Raw genomic sequence first — 13,983 nt, forward strand, 5'->3', positions numbered from 1 at the left:
AATGTTTGATGATCTCTACATGGACTTCCAAAAAAACTCATTCCTTGACCAAGTTTAAAGTGTGTCTTAAATTGTTTCTAAATATAAAATTCAATTTGCAATCGTGTTGGCAAATATTTTATTTTATTTTTTCTTATTATTTTTTTGGTTTGGCTTTTCTTTAATATTTTTTTGGTTTTTCCAGCGTTCCCTCCAAACACAGAAGAATAGCAGAAGACAACGTTCTTCAAAATCAAAATTTCATTAGTAAATAGTAAAATGAATCTGTTACTTTAAAGATAGTTCTAAAATTACCCGAAAGGTTTATTAATAGAAAAGTAATTTATAGCTATCCCGTATTAACTTTATGCTCAATACAATTCTGCCGAAGAAAGAAATGAAAAAAACAACTGCTTATTTACGTTAATATCATTTTGGTTTATTAGATAACCTTTTCCTAGCGTTACATTAAGATTCGTGATGGATTCAATTCGGAGCTATTTTATTGTAGTCAATGATCGGTTTTTGGTTTACCTTCAAAACAATTGAACATAACTAACTGGGAGGGGGATTTCCAATTCGCTCGCCAACTGCATGGCACATACCGTTTTACCTAAATTTCACCTGATTTCCGTATCTAATAGCCGTGTATTAGTAGAACTATGTAAGAACACAATGTCATAGGACGCTGGTGTTTACGGAAAGGATTAAACTGCGTTAAGTTTGTCGAAACACCTAGCCATGCTTTGTAAATTGAATTACATAAAAAATGGTAGAACAAACATTAAATACAACAGAAAGAGGTAAATATTCATTTGAGAATTAAATAACCGAATGATATACGAGAAATTTTAGTGGACAAAGGATACTCGTTATTAACTATCGACATCCTATAACTTGCGTTACACACAAACACACATCAAATAGTTGTGAGATTTGATTTGCATCGAACCGAACCCCTGAAACGGCACATGTAACGCGCGCCCGTGAGTAGCTGCTAGTGGTTTCAATGAATGCATCAGCTTATTTCGAAACATGCTACCGAAGATTGTTACACCTCGTGTAGGGTTTTTGCGTATGTGATGCATTGAACTTGTTTCGTGGTAGTAGTATATAGTAGTTAAACCGAGAACACATGAGGGGGGACACCGGACCGACAGGCGTGTTTCGAAGCAGTTTCTGAATATTTGGAATCATTAAGCACACACAGACGGCACAGAGTTTTGCTGGTGCACCGACGGTACACTGACGGACGTGCAGCTGCCACCGTAGTGCCATGCCACGGCTACCCTCCTTCCAAAGAGATTCGATGTGTCGACCGGATCAGCTTATTATCGATGTCGTCCCAGGTACGCCTTACAGTGAGGACATGTATGGTGTACGTCCATACACTCGTCGATACAGCACGGAATTAAGCAGCATCCTAGCCAGCATCTAAAATTAAACGTTAAGAAAAAAAATTTATTATAAGTGTGTATTTTTTTGATAAGCTTCGTACAGTTCCTACTGATTGTGTGCTTCTACAAAAAGGTACCATGTGCATAATTTTCCATAAAATAGGTAATTGCGAGATAACGACAGTTTTCCAGATGTGTTCTTTCACAATTCCGTACAAAAACAATACTTTGAAAAAAGCGAAACATTGGCCGACCGCGTTGAGAATCTGCACGGGCTCTTAAGCACGCGGTACGAATTCTTATTTACTGATTACCGTCTCGCAATGCAACTAAACTACACATAAAAATCCAAATATGTTTTTTTTTCAATCCTTATCTAAAACTGATTTGGGCTCTGCAACAATCAAGCGGTTACGTAGATTAGAAAATCAGCATACGAGCTACCCCTCAACGGCGTGAGTCAGAATACCAATCATGACCAGACCCTCCCATGTACGAGAGGACTGACTATCCACAACGGGAACAAGTCTAAAAAGCCCAATATAGATTCGCGTCTAATTTGTAAGTCTAGTTATAAGATTTATGCACGCCATAAGGCGAGATACTATGTATGTTACTAAATTTTAAATTAAATTTAAATAGAAATTAAAATAGGTAGATACGACCGAAGACGAAGAGAAGCACGCCAAGAAGAAGAATCTAAAGTTGATTAAACGGATAAAAAAACGATGAGTCTAAGATTGAAAAAGAATTCAAAAGTCTTCCCAACAAAATGACTCTATCGCGCACGTGTGATCTAACATGTGGCTTTGTATAGCATAAAAAAAATCAAAATTTAAAAAAAGAAAGCCATTTCAGTCAGGATATATTCCATATCCAACCAACCAGGAGTTTAAGATAAACAACAGCGGAGAAACGAGGATCCCGAATGATATCCGTTGGTTAAAACTGTTGGAAATGAGGACCGCATTCAAAATGCTATCGACTTTCTTTCACACGAGAATTAATGTTGATGAAAATTGACTGTAGCAATGATACCACCGATAGCATTTCTACAAAGAAATAGAGTGTAAGCATAAATAAATTTCAGCAAACCGTTCTTACCCGAACAAAGCGATCAGAAATCCGGAAACGTAAGCTATCATGCCCGGCGATGTCGTCGTCTGAGTGTTAATTTCTGCATGGCAGCTCGGACATATCATGTGGGTCGACTGGGGCCCTATGGGGACCACGGTGGTCACAATCTGTGCACCGGTCAGAATGGGCTGCTGTGGCGTAAAGGGGGCAGACGGTGGGACGCCACCTACGGCTTGCGCGTAGCTCGGCGGAGCGGACTGTGGCGGGACAAACCCGTACGGTGGTGGGCCGTCTTTGCTCATCTGTGGGGAAAACCGAAACAACAGGTTTGATTAAATGGTGACGAACGAATCTTATCATGGGTTGCTGGGTTTCATCTAGATTTTCGAACCGCAATTCACTTCTCCGTGATAGCGATGGTTTGAACAATTCAACGATAACCGTATGACGATATTCCTCCCCTCCAATTAGTGTTGTTTTTGTCCGTGACAGAACACGCGATGGTTATAAACATTTTCATTAGCTCTGCTGGGTAGCGTTCATGTTCGTTCTACTCCCACAGGGCAACTGCACCTGAGACAAACGCGTGACAAACGCAGCAAATAGGATTTAGTTTTTACTCCTGTTATCCTCATTTTTCTTTGCATTGATAAGTATTATTTTGGGACAAGAAATGGAAGCATATGCATAGTATGTAACGGAGAAATAATAATGCCGGAGAAAACCGTTGATCTAAATCTAAATTTATAAGTCTCGTATGAGACCTTGTAGAGAAGGTTGAAAGTGATGCTGCCAATGAAAATAGGAACATGCTTTTCAATAGATGTGTTTAGCTCCTCGACGTTGGATTGATTCCTGCCGGACAATCCGTGCCTGTACGATAAGGGTAATCGAAAAACCGAACCATGGTTAACGATCCCAGTCATCAAAAGTCGGTCCAGAAAGATCCCGATACGTTGGACGTACATATTGGTCGATGCGATGTGTAAATTATCAACCAAATTTCACAACACAGCTCCCCCACTCGCACACACACAAGGTCAGGAGAATTCTTTTTTCAGCAACGCGTTTCCATTGCCTGCTCGAAGGTCTTTTCGACGTCGAGGCGTCGTCAGCCGTTCTGTAAATGGTTTGCAAGCGCGATCGCGCTTCTTCGCTCCGCCACGATAATTAACGTGTGCGTTTGCATATTTGTTGCCACCCGTTTGTTATTTTAATCAATAACCCAGGTGAGCTTGATGAGGCCCACACAGAGTAACACAGAGTTTCCGATCGAATGCGGCACCAATTGCCAGCGCGTTTGTTGACGTAATTTACCAGCAATCGTTGTTCCTGGAACACCGCTGGCCCTCGACAAACTCAATGACCGTGTCGTCATACTGCATTTGATTAGGGAACAGAATGTCCGCCTGGATCTACACAATGCACTGCGGCCAACATTGAACCGAAGCTTTACCGCCCGATGGAAAATGATTAGCAAAAATAGATTCATTCGGTAAACTTTGACTCCCAAACCACGGCCACGGATGGGTAAACTTTCTGCATTCTGCGTAGTTTACCTTTGTAATAAACTCGTTCTAGAAGAAGCTATGCAAGCTGCTCGGTCTGAACGAAGACGATTTCGATCGTTTTGCTTCACTCTCCGCAGGCAAGATGAAATGCAATTGCTTGAACCAAAACTCGTAAGCACTTTGTTGTATTTAACTGCCCTACACGACGTTGACTAACCACTCGAGGGCTAGGAGAACGAGAAGCTGGCACGCACTTCAATGTTTCTTGTGTTTCTACGTTGCTGCATATGACTTCATTGCTTATATTTTTAGCGCTGTTTCGCGTTTCTTTTTTTTTCGTTTGATCCACTCCTCACCACATTCCCCTCGCTAACCATTCCTGCTTTTTTTTACTGTTTAGAATAGTGTTGGCAGAATCGGGACTCAAAAGACTCGAAGATTCGATCCCTAGAGGGATTCTAAAGATTCGAGTCCCATTTGACGGATTCTAAAGATTCGAATCCCATTTGACGGATTCTAAAGATTTGATTCGATTCTGACTTGATCCAAACTCTTTGAATCGACTCACAATGATTTGAGTCGAATTAGTCACATAACTAGTCAATCTAGAGACAATGTAATTGATTTAAGTTTACTCAAATCGAACGCTGGGTAGAATGTCCAATGGAGATAGATTGAGTTTTTTGCACGATTTGCAAGTTAGGCTCTAGAAAAATTCCTGGAACCTATTTTTTACAAAGAAATACAGTAGAATGTCCATTATCCAAGTTGCTCTACGTTGAGTAGCAACTCACAACCCATTTAGCCCACGGATCTGAATGGATGGTTCAGATCAGGACCAGACCATTTTCACCAGATTCTGAATCGTATTCTGGGGATTCAGATTAGGATAAACAATTTCCAGACCGACATTGAATCAATGGTTACGTCGAGATCTCGCTGTCGCGACTGTTTCTTGGTTTGGGAATCGGATTTGATTCGATTTACCCACCACTAGTAACAAAACATCCGTTGGAAAATGCAATTTTACAAACTTCGGTTCGATGGCCGGTTATTCTAACTTCTGAAAAGAAGAGCGGGCAGTTCTGAAGAGAATTTTTTTACCCCAAAATAACGCCAAAATTTCTCGTTGGGATGTTCGTTCCGCGATAAAGTCCCCACCGGGAAAGTGCGGAAAAACATCACAAAGGACTTGCTTCATTGTTTCAGTGACCCACGATGGATTCAATTTGAATGATAACACTGTCATAATTGTTTTTGAAACATAATAAATGCTACTCTTCTTGAAATAAACTCGGGTAAATCAGTTAACCTGTGGTCACAGCTTTGCGCAACCGCATGCGGTTGCGTTTTTGATCTGTCAAACGAGCACAGCTTTTTGCCAAAAATAATACTTTAATGTTTGAATATACCACACACTTGAATATATGAGCATACAATCTCATTAAAGTCTACTAGGAACAAAATTTACTGTTGACATATAAAAACGCAAGAGTCTGCGGCAAGAATCAAACTCGTTTGATTTTTTAGTACAGAAACCGCAAGGTCTTGCGTCTGCGGTGACAGCCCATGACAGCTCCTATCTCTCCCATGGGAAAAAAACGCAACCGCATGCGGTTGCGCAAAGCTGTGACCAGGGGTTTAGTCTTCATATTCCCAAAAAGGACTAGATTGTTCGTGTTGTTTGAATACAATTAGAGGTAAAATCCCAAATGAAGCCCCCCCGGCGCCGCATCGTCATCATTTTTTCCACGTTTGCGCCTGAAAGTTATGCAATAGGTGGCACATCAATTCAGTTTGAATATTTGAACCGTTGATGTTCCGTTAGAAGCTGTAATGATTTGAACTGATCGGTTAAACTGAGCAAGATGGACATCATAAACCAATGAGTCGGAGTGAAAAAATGAGTATGAAACGGCGGCGCGCCCGCAGCGAGCGTAGCGAGCGGACTGCGCTAGGTCTACCGAAAAAGGGAGTTTGTTATAAATTTGTGAAATAAGGGGGGCCCGTGGGCCCCCCTCATACCGCACCCCTAGGTTGATGGCGTAGCCGAATTTTCATACACTCATGCAAGTTATGCATGAGGGAGTTTATGTTGTACATCCTTTCCAGTATAATAATCATCTTTAATTTAACGAGATTTCAATTCAAACGGTTCACACAACGGCATTTGTTTCACCAATTGCATACCTTTAAGGTACATCTGCTCACAAATGGTGTAGCCACGACAGCGATTTTGGCTGGGGGGGGGGCTTCATTTGGGATTTTACCCAATTAGATTTGAATCGAAAGATTCGAATCCCTGTGGGGATTCAGTTTCTCCATCACTAGTTTAGAAGCAACTGACAGCTGTATCTGGGAAGTTGTCAAATGCTTCAGTGCCACAGTATACCTTCAAAGATTTTCAAAAATTTACGTAAATTTAATTTTTTCCATAAATTTTTCAATTCAAAACCTAAAGTAAAAGATGAAGAATAATTTATAAATGAGGAGCTTTCATAAAACATTTTTGAACGCAACGCCTGTGGCATTTACTTTCGTTGCATATTGTGACATTTGCACATTTGACAGATGAGGTGAAAACATGTGTAAATATTGCCGATTCTGCATATTTCGGGTTGTGAAAACACCGTCGTGGATATCTTCCGCTAAATAAAAGTCTAGCACGGAACGTGAAAATGTGTAGTGTGGATAATACTAACCGAATTGCTGCTTTCTTGGATGTGCCGCTAGGAAAAGTCGGATACAATTCCGAAAAGGTGAGGCACGATTATCTACTTGAAAAGATGACACCGTTTTGACCCTTTGGCATTGGTCCCTTCTAGATCCTTACCAGGACCAAATCCGCACAGGAACCGAGCATTTCGGGATTTTCATCAATCATCCAATCTCTTGTAAGGGAAACAAAGAAACCGGCTGTAAAGCAGCTTCACTCCGACTTCGAGGTTGAATGCCAAATACTGCAATGGTTGGATTATGCCGTGCTGTTCGTGGCACCATCCAACAAGGATAAACATGCTGCTAAAAGCTTGCTGGAGGTAAGTAACTGGCAGTCTTAACAATACGAAACTGGTTGACCCCTGAACTGTGTGTTTTCTACTTGATAACTTCGTAGGAACTAAATTACTACTTACAAAGTAGGTCCTATTTGGTGAATGATTCTCTCAGTGTGGCCGATGTCGTAGTTTTTCACACAATACACGAAACCATGGTAGGTAAATCAAATTGTTAGTAAACTGGATTCAAGTGGTTAAAAATCCTCTTTTTACCCGTTTTAGGCTAATCTGCAACCATTAGAAAAAGAAAATTTCTTAAATGTTTCCCGTTGGTTCCACCATTTGCAACATCTTGCAGAGGTGCGCCAAGGAAAGCATCTTCTGAACTTCTCCACCTTACAACTGTTGGAATGGGCCACCGGTACTCATACTTAAGCTCGAAACGAATCTAATCTATCATCTGCCGCTGCATCGACTTTGAATTTTTGTGCTGTGTAGAAGTTTAAATACCCATCCAACTGCCTCTCAAGTTGATTTGCAATAAATTATGTAAAATATGCATTCAAATTTCCTTTCTTTCCAGAAACAAGAAAACAATTTCCGTGTATAACGACCCCCTTTTAGTTGATCTAAAAAAATGATCAAAGTCCTATTAAGGGTGTCGTTATACACCGGTAGTAACTTTTCGATTCGATCATAGAGTGGAAGTTAAAACACGTATAACATCGTTACAACTGATGGACATTAAAAGAAAAAAAAATTAAATTTTTTCATAAACATTGAATAATTTTTTTGGGGGGGTCTTACACCAAACACGGAAAAATGCAAATTACATGCAAATTGACTTAGTCCAAATCTGATGAATCCCTTAGCCTGTTGTCCGAGAGAAAGATGCCCAGAGAGAGGAAAGTCCTTTTAGGCTGACCTGAGAGGAACTGAAGTCGTGGTAGGCCTAAATTGGGATGGAAGAATGGCGTAGGATCGGGTCCGCGACAGCCGAGCGGTTACGCTATTTAGAAAATCGACCCACGAGCACCTAAACCCTCGACCGCGCGGGATCCCCACCAAGACCGACCCTACCCACGTACTCAAAGGATTCAATTAGTGTAAGTCCTTAATGGGGCAGACATGACCGAAGACGGACGTTACGTTAAGAAAGAAGAAGTCCGCAAAACCAGGATACGGAATTGGACCAGTTTTGGCGAGCGACCGTGCATTTTCGGATGCAGCTTCTTCAGGCCAAAGGCCGTTCAGCGGTTGTAGCGCGCCAATTGAGTAAGTAAAAACCAATATCTACAAATACCTTCTCCCCTTACATACATCCCTTTATTTAGTTTCAAACGGCCATGCCGTATTAATGCTTCTTCAGCATTCTTGCTTGTCTTGCTCGGATACTCAGTGCCAGGTACTTAGCCTAGTAACCGCCCTAATGAGCAACGACATATAACATGATCAACAACTACTTATACTAATCTACTATCGTTGGTTTATAACAAACAATCAAAAAGTAGGTGAATCCTAGTGTTTGCAATTGTTTTTATTTCAATAGGATTCCAACCTTCTAGTTATGAAAAACAAAAATTAAAATATCGGTTTTTAGTCAAATACTTGACAATTGATTCCTTCATCAATTAAGAAATTAAGAAAATTGATTCAGTAGCAAAGGCAGGCATAGAAAAAATACTTAACTCTCTATCTTCAGAACAAATTTACAAACGTAATTTTCCATGAATGAAACTTATCCAGACGCTTGACTCATGTAAAGCCTCCATAATGGCCATATACCACAATTTCATTGCATCCGAGCGTAACAGATCGTAAACGTGTCCCGCCATGCCGCCGCCGTATGTTCAAGAGCATCGTGAAACAAGCCAAATGGTGAATCACTTCGATTCATTCTCCCCACATCGACGTTCCATTAAAGAACGCGCTCTATGTCGCGTCCAAGATCCACTCTTCGCGGGCTCTCGAGCTAAGAAGAAAGAGCAAGCAACCGAATTCAACGAACATCTGCATTCCGGGTGTTTGCGCTCGTTCGTGGTTTTGCCTCATCCGTTTGCTCAGCTTGCCACCACTTCCACCCCCGGCTCGCGGCCCCACTCGCGCTATCAGAGCACACGCATCTGTTCTTCACGGCATTTCTCCAATATGCGCGATCATCCCGCGTGCCGCCATTTCGGTGGTTTCGCGTGGTGTATACAGTTTTCTTTCCGGCCATACTTATGACTTATCTTAGCCGTTGGGGAGGAGAGTGTTTGTGTGTGCACCCAATGGGCATGGGGCACCAGGCATACACTATGCATAATCACGCGTCCCGTCCGCGCGAGAGGTTCTTATGCGCTATACGAAGTGGCTTAAGCTTCCCGCGCCCGATCTTGACCGCGTCTCTTTCCCTTCGGCGGTGGCCCGGCGTTTTGTGGCGCCCTAAATTCTTAACTCCAGTACTCTCACTTTCATTCGCTTGGATGCAGTTTGCGTTGAAACGTGATCGCGAGCGAATCGATGATGCTGATCCGTGGCCCGACTGGCGCTGCTTTATCACAACAAACCGCACCACCGACAGCAACGGTTTCCGCATTTCGGTATCAATATTTAACATTCGTTTGTCAATCATCCGCGGGTTTGATTCGTGCGTGATTGTTACACTTTATTCCTCGGTGGGATCCGAAGTGCTTGAGGCCGATCTTGTGAGATCTGAAACTGTGAGTGTGTGTTTAACGGCGAAAATCTAGTATAGAAACCGTTTTTCCACTGCTGGAGAGCATTTTCTGAGATTTATAATAGTGTTTGCAGTGCGCAATGCATCAATAGGGCCGATTGTGCCGTTCTAAAGCATGAGTGTTGAAGTCACATGTGGTTTCCATCGCCGTCGTTGAGTAGTAGTGCACCACTGGAAGATACTATCCAAGTGAACACACCATTCCGCTATGATGGCCGGCAGCAACAGGGCGCTGGGAAACCTCAGCGATACGTCCGACGGCGAGCTGCTGAAGGATGGTGTATTCTGCTCCAAAGAAATATCGATCGTGGCCGCCTCGAGCGCCACCGTCATCGCCGTGCTCGGAACAATCGGTTTGTTTGTGTGCCTCTATTTATATCCCGCGTACTTGTAGTGCATTAGCCCTCCTAAGCCCTCCCAACCCCCCTCCGTGACCGTTTCCGCACTTGAAATCAACGCATTTCCGTTTCAAACCACTTCAGGGAACGTGACGACGCTGTTGGCACTCGGGCGCAACCGGGCCGTACGCAACCGGCGTCGCCAACCGACGACGGCGTTCGTGCTGTCGCTGGCCACGGCCGACCTGCTGTTCTGCGTTGCCGTGATGCCACTGATGGCCCTACGCTATGCCCGGCGTCGGTGGCCCTTTTTCGACACTTCCGGCGCGTACGATAGCGTCTGGTGTCGGCTATTTCCGGTGGCACTGTACGGCACGGTGGCCACCTCCGTGCTGAGCCTGGTGGCGCTGACCGTCAACCGGTACGTGCTGATAGTGCACCCGAGCTGGTACGGTACGGTTTACCGGCGTCCCGGGGTGGTTCCATTGCAGCTAGCCTTCTGTTGGGCCATTCCTTATGGATTGATGGTGAGTGGTGTCCGTTCTATTCGATTTCTAATTAAAAAAATATATTGAAATATGCTTTTCACTGCTATATGTCGCAAAGCAGGGGGTATTCGTAAAGGCATTTGACAAAAAATTCATCTACATAATACTAATAAAACTGTATTTATACTGTGAATGAAATGGAAATTAAGTGGAATTACCGTAGGATTTTACTTCTATTAAAACTATTTCAAACTAATGCTTTCTTTACTTTAAATAAAACATTAAAACCTCCCCAATGAACTTGCATAATGTTACAGAGCTGCAGCTTCATGAAATCAAATGAAAATTCATTATCCAGTTTCACGATAAAAGCTATCATAATTTATGGTTTTGTTTTATACATTTGAATGTTTATTTTTCCTAAGGCAATGCCACTGTTTGAATTCTGGGGCCGTCTTGGCTTCGATCGTCGAACCTTCTCCTGCACAGTGCTACCGTCGGTCACAGCCTTCGGCCGGTTCTCGGCCAGCCCGAAAAAGTTTATCTTCATCGTGGGCTTCGCCCTGCCTTTCTGTGCCATCGTGTTGTGCTACACGGCCATTATAGCCGCTGTACGACGGCAACGGCGTAACATGCAACGGCATGCCGCCAAACGGCCAGTTCAGACGCCGGCTTCACCCAACGCAAGCATGGCCGCCAGCAACGACGACGACGAGCGGCACCTAACACGGACGACGGCCGCAATATTCGGATGCTTTATGCTCACTTTTCTACCGCTTACGATAGCCAACGTGTTGCTGGAGGATGCCGACAGCGTTGGCGAGGCCGGCGATCTGCACGTCCTGGCGTCCATTCTCACGTGGCACTCGGCCGTACTTAACCCATTCATTTATGCGCTGGGTAGCCGTCACTATCGGTTAGTATAACAAACTATTTATACTTTATTTCGAATAAAATATTTTTTAAAACTATAAAAGCGTAGAGTCGTCCAACCTTCATTTTAACTATAATTTTCAAACATCCTTTAAAATGTTTAAAAAAAATCATTTCACTCAATTTTTTGTTAAAGATGCTCCTTTTAATTTTTTTTAATGTCCTTCACAGCAACGCGTATTGGGCCGTTCTACGTTGCCAGGATTGTAAAAATACAAAGCCGCATCGTGTGTTGCCTAGGCAAACCCATGCATCGACAATGTCCCCAGGATTGCCAAAAGCGACCAAATTTCGTACCTCCAACGGAGATATGACGGGAAGCGGTACACAAACTAATTCTGATGTCTGAAAACCACCTGCTAGATATAGTGTAAATTTAAATTTAAAAAAAATCTGAACCAAATAAATAAATCTCATGTTAACCATTCCTTCGACACTTTCTCTCCACTTATTTAAGCGCACGGATTGCAATGGAAAAGGAAAAAGAGAAGAAGAGTTATGATGATTCCAAAAACATTATTAAAATCATAGTAATAGTTAATTTTATTGTGTAACTTTAAAAATATATAGGAAAAAAGTAAAATTATTTTTATTTATTTGAAAAACAGTTTTAACATCAGCTGCAGCTCTAGTAAAAGAACGTATCAAAGAGACGATCCTCGAGCGTCAGCTCAGTGGCTTCAGTAATGCGACGTTCCATTTGCTTCGTTAGTTGTGCTAAGAGATACGTATGCGGTTTCATCACTTGCAGGAACTCCGACCGGTCTAGTTTGTAAAGTTCGCACACCTCCAGTGCCACCACGGTCACAGCTCTTAGAGCCCCAGCTCGAAACAGTCCGATCGCCCCAAAGTTGGCTCCATCGATCAGGTGACCCAACTCGGTTCCATCCGGCGCGTAAACGGCAGTTGTTCCACTGGCCAGAAAGTACATCGAGCCAGCACCACAGCCAGCCTTTACGATGATGTCCTCCTCGAGCATCAGCTCAAAACGCAGTCGACCGGCGATATCTTCAAGAAGGAATGGTGGGAAGTCGCGGAACACGTCGGCCCTTGTCAGAAACGCCCGAAACACGCCGATTTCCGTTAGCAAACGTCGACGCACGTTGTCCGTGGCATGTGTCAGGATAGGCCGCTCGTCGAAAAATCGGGTTCGAAAACGACATCCAACGTGGCGAGCCATCTTGCGGTTGGTTACAACGGAGTGTCGTTGTGTATGGCAGAAAGCGTCGATTTCGTTAAGCGTTTCATCATAACCGGTATCGCTGGCATCGGCCGTTTGGAGTGAACGAATCAACAGCAATAGCACGTAAGTGGACCAGATCCAGCCTCCAAGCAGTAGCAGCGATTGCATCCATTCGTGCAGAAAATGGTTACCCACGGACAGCGAGTGGCCGCCCTGGAGGCTGATCTTCAGTGTGATCATCAGGGCGCGCAGGTATCGGTAGGGCACCGTCACATTACGTTCAAGATCTTCCAGTTTCATAGCGAAGAACTGCGCCTGTATACCGTCAGGGTGTTCCTGTAAAAAGTGCTTGAAATCATCTGCCTGCATTCTAGCTCGATGCGTGATGGGATAGTGGATGGTATCGCGCTGATGATCGTGCGTCCACAGGATGTCTACGAGGAAGTTGGCCCCAGAAAGACTCCCACCAAGCAGAGACACGGTCAGCAAAGGAACTATGTACACAAGGCAAGTGGTCCAGTGAAGCACGTACAGCGAATCCAGAATGGGTTCGATGAAGCTCAGCTGCCTTCCAGATGTACCAAACATGCCTTGTGCGATGCTTCGGAAGTACCACCCAACCGTCCTAAAGCGCCAGATGCACAGCAGATACAGGTAGACCACTAACGCCAGATACACCAGTGCAGCATCCTGGTAAAAAGCACGAACCAGTTCATCCAGCAGAACGACGTACGGTACGATGAGCAGAAGTCGATTTGCCACGTTCCACCAGCGTAAACGGTAGCGAACGATCTGACCGGGATCTAGCACCACCACGCCGTCCTCAGCAACGTATCCCGTAACCAGCTTCAGCACAAATTCTATCCCCAATACCATGCAGAATCCTACATCGATTAACTGCAGTCCTCCGAGTATTCCAGGAGCAAGATGAGGTGCGAAGGCGAAAGTAAAAGCCAGCAGAAGTAGATGCAGCGTCAGAACACAGTAGATCACAGCCTCCCAGCATTGCCGGAAGCGGCTAAAAGGATGTACGATAAACGGGGGCAAATCACACACGAGCCGTTCGTTCTCGGCCGAAATCTTCGTACGGCTGCGGTAGTAGGTGCATGTTTCCGGGTGCGTTGGTGACACGAGCAACAGCGTTCGAAGATACCGAAAAAAGCGAGTGGAAAGTGAGGTACCTGGGAGTATCGGCGGAAGGTGTGTTTCGGAGCCATCCGCACGTAGTGCCCCGGGAAGGGAACAACGATGGCCGGTCGGTTTAACTTTACGTTTCATTCGATATTCAGTAACTTCCGCTACAATGGAGGTGACAAAATGAACGGATCACTTTTTAAAACGGATTGCTATGCTTATACTTTT

At 43.8% G+C, this 13,983-nt stretch overlaps 4 protein-coding genes across 4 annotated transcripts; 2 read left to right on the forward strand and 2 right to left on the reverse strand.

The window, feature by feature from the left end:
- Nucleotides 1-402: 402 nt before the first annotated feature.
- Nucleotides 403-4,315, reverse strand: LOC131262799 (cell death-inducing p53-target protein 1). Its single transcript, XM_058264875.1, has 3 exons — nt 4,013-4,315; nt 2,481-2,755; nt 403-1,413 (listed from the first exon to the last, which is right to left on the reverse strand). Exons 2-3 carry the CDS (start codon nt 2,753-2,755, stop codon nt 1,311-1,313), a joined length of 378 nt encoding a protein of 125 aa, XP_058120858.1. The 5' UTR covers nt 4,013-4,315; the 3' UTR covers nt 403-1,310.
- Nucleotides 4,316-6,584: 2,269 nt separating this feature from the next.
- Nucleotides 6,585-7,519, forward strand: LOC131263806 (eukaryotic translation elongation factor 1 epsilon-1). The gene is made up of 4 exons (XM_058266065.1): nt 6,585-6,723; nt 6,790-7,002; nt 7,080-7,175; nt 7,243-7,519. The coding sequence occupies exons 1-4, from the start codon at nt 6,643-6,645 to the stop codon at nt 7,393-7,395; spliced, it is 543 nt and encodes a 180-aa protein (XP_058122048.1). The 5' UTR covers nt 6,585-6,642; the 3' UTR covers nt 7,396-7,519.
- A 2,371-nt stretch (nt 7,520-9,890) lies between these two features.
- LOC131265172 (protein trapped in endoderm-1-like) lies at nt 9,891-11,787 on the forward strand. The gene is made up of 4 exons (XM_058267434.1): nt 9,891-10,032; nt 10,162-10,544; nt 10,931-11,421; nt 11,610-11,787. The coding sequence occupies exons 1-4, from the start codon at nt 9,891-9,893 to the stop codon at nt 11,785-11,787; spliced, it is 1,194 nt and encodes a 397-aa protein (XP_058123417.1).
- Nucleotides 11,788-12,066: 279 nt separating this feature from the next.
- Nucleotides 12,067-13,899, reverse strand: LOC131265173 (uncharacterized). Its single transcript, XM_058267435.1, has one exon. The coding sequence runs from the start codon at nt 13,897-13,899 to the stop codon at nt 12,067-12,069; it is 1,833 nt and encodes a 610-aa protein (XP_058123418.1).
- Nucleotides 13,900-13,983: the final 84 nt, after the last annotated feature.

This window comes from Anopheles coustani, chromosome 2 (assembly GCF_943734705.1).
Source record: "Anopheles coustani chromosome 2, idAnoCousDA_361_x.2, whole genome shotgun sequence".
NCBI lineage: Eukaryota > Metazoa > Arthropoda > Insecta > Diptera > Culicidae > Anopheles > Anopheles coustani.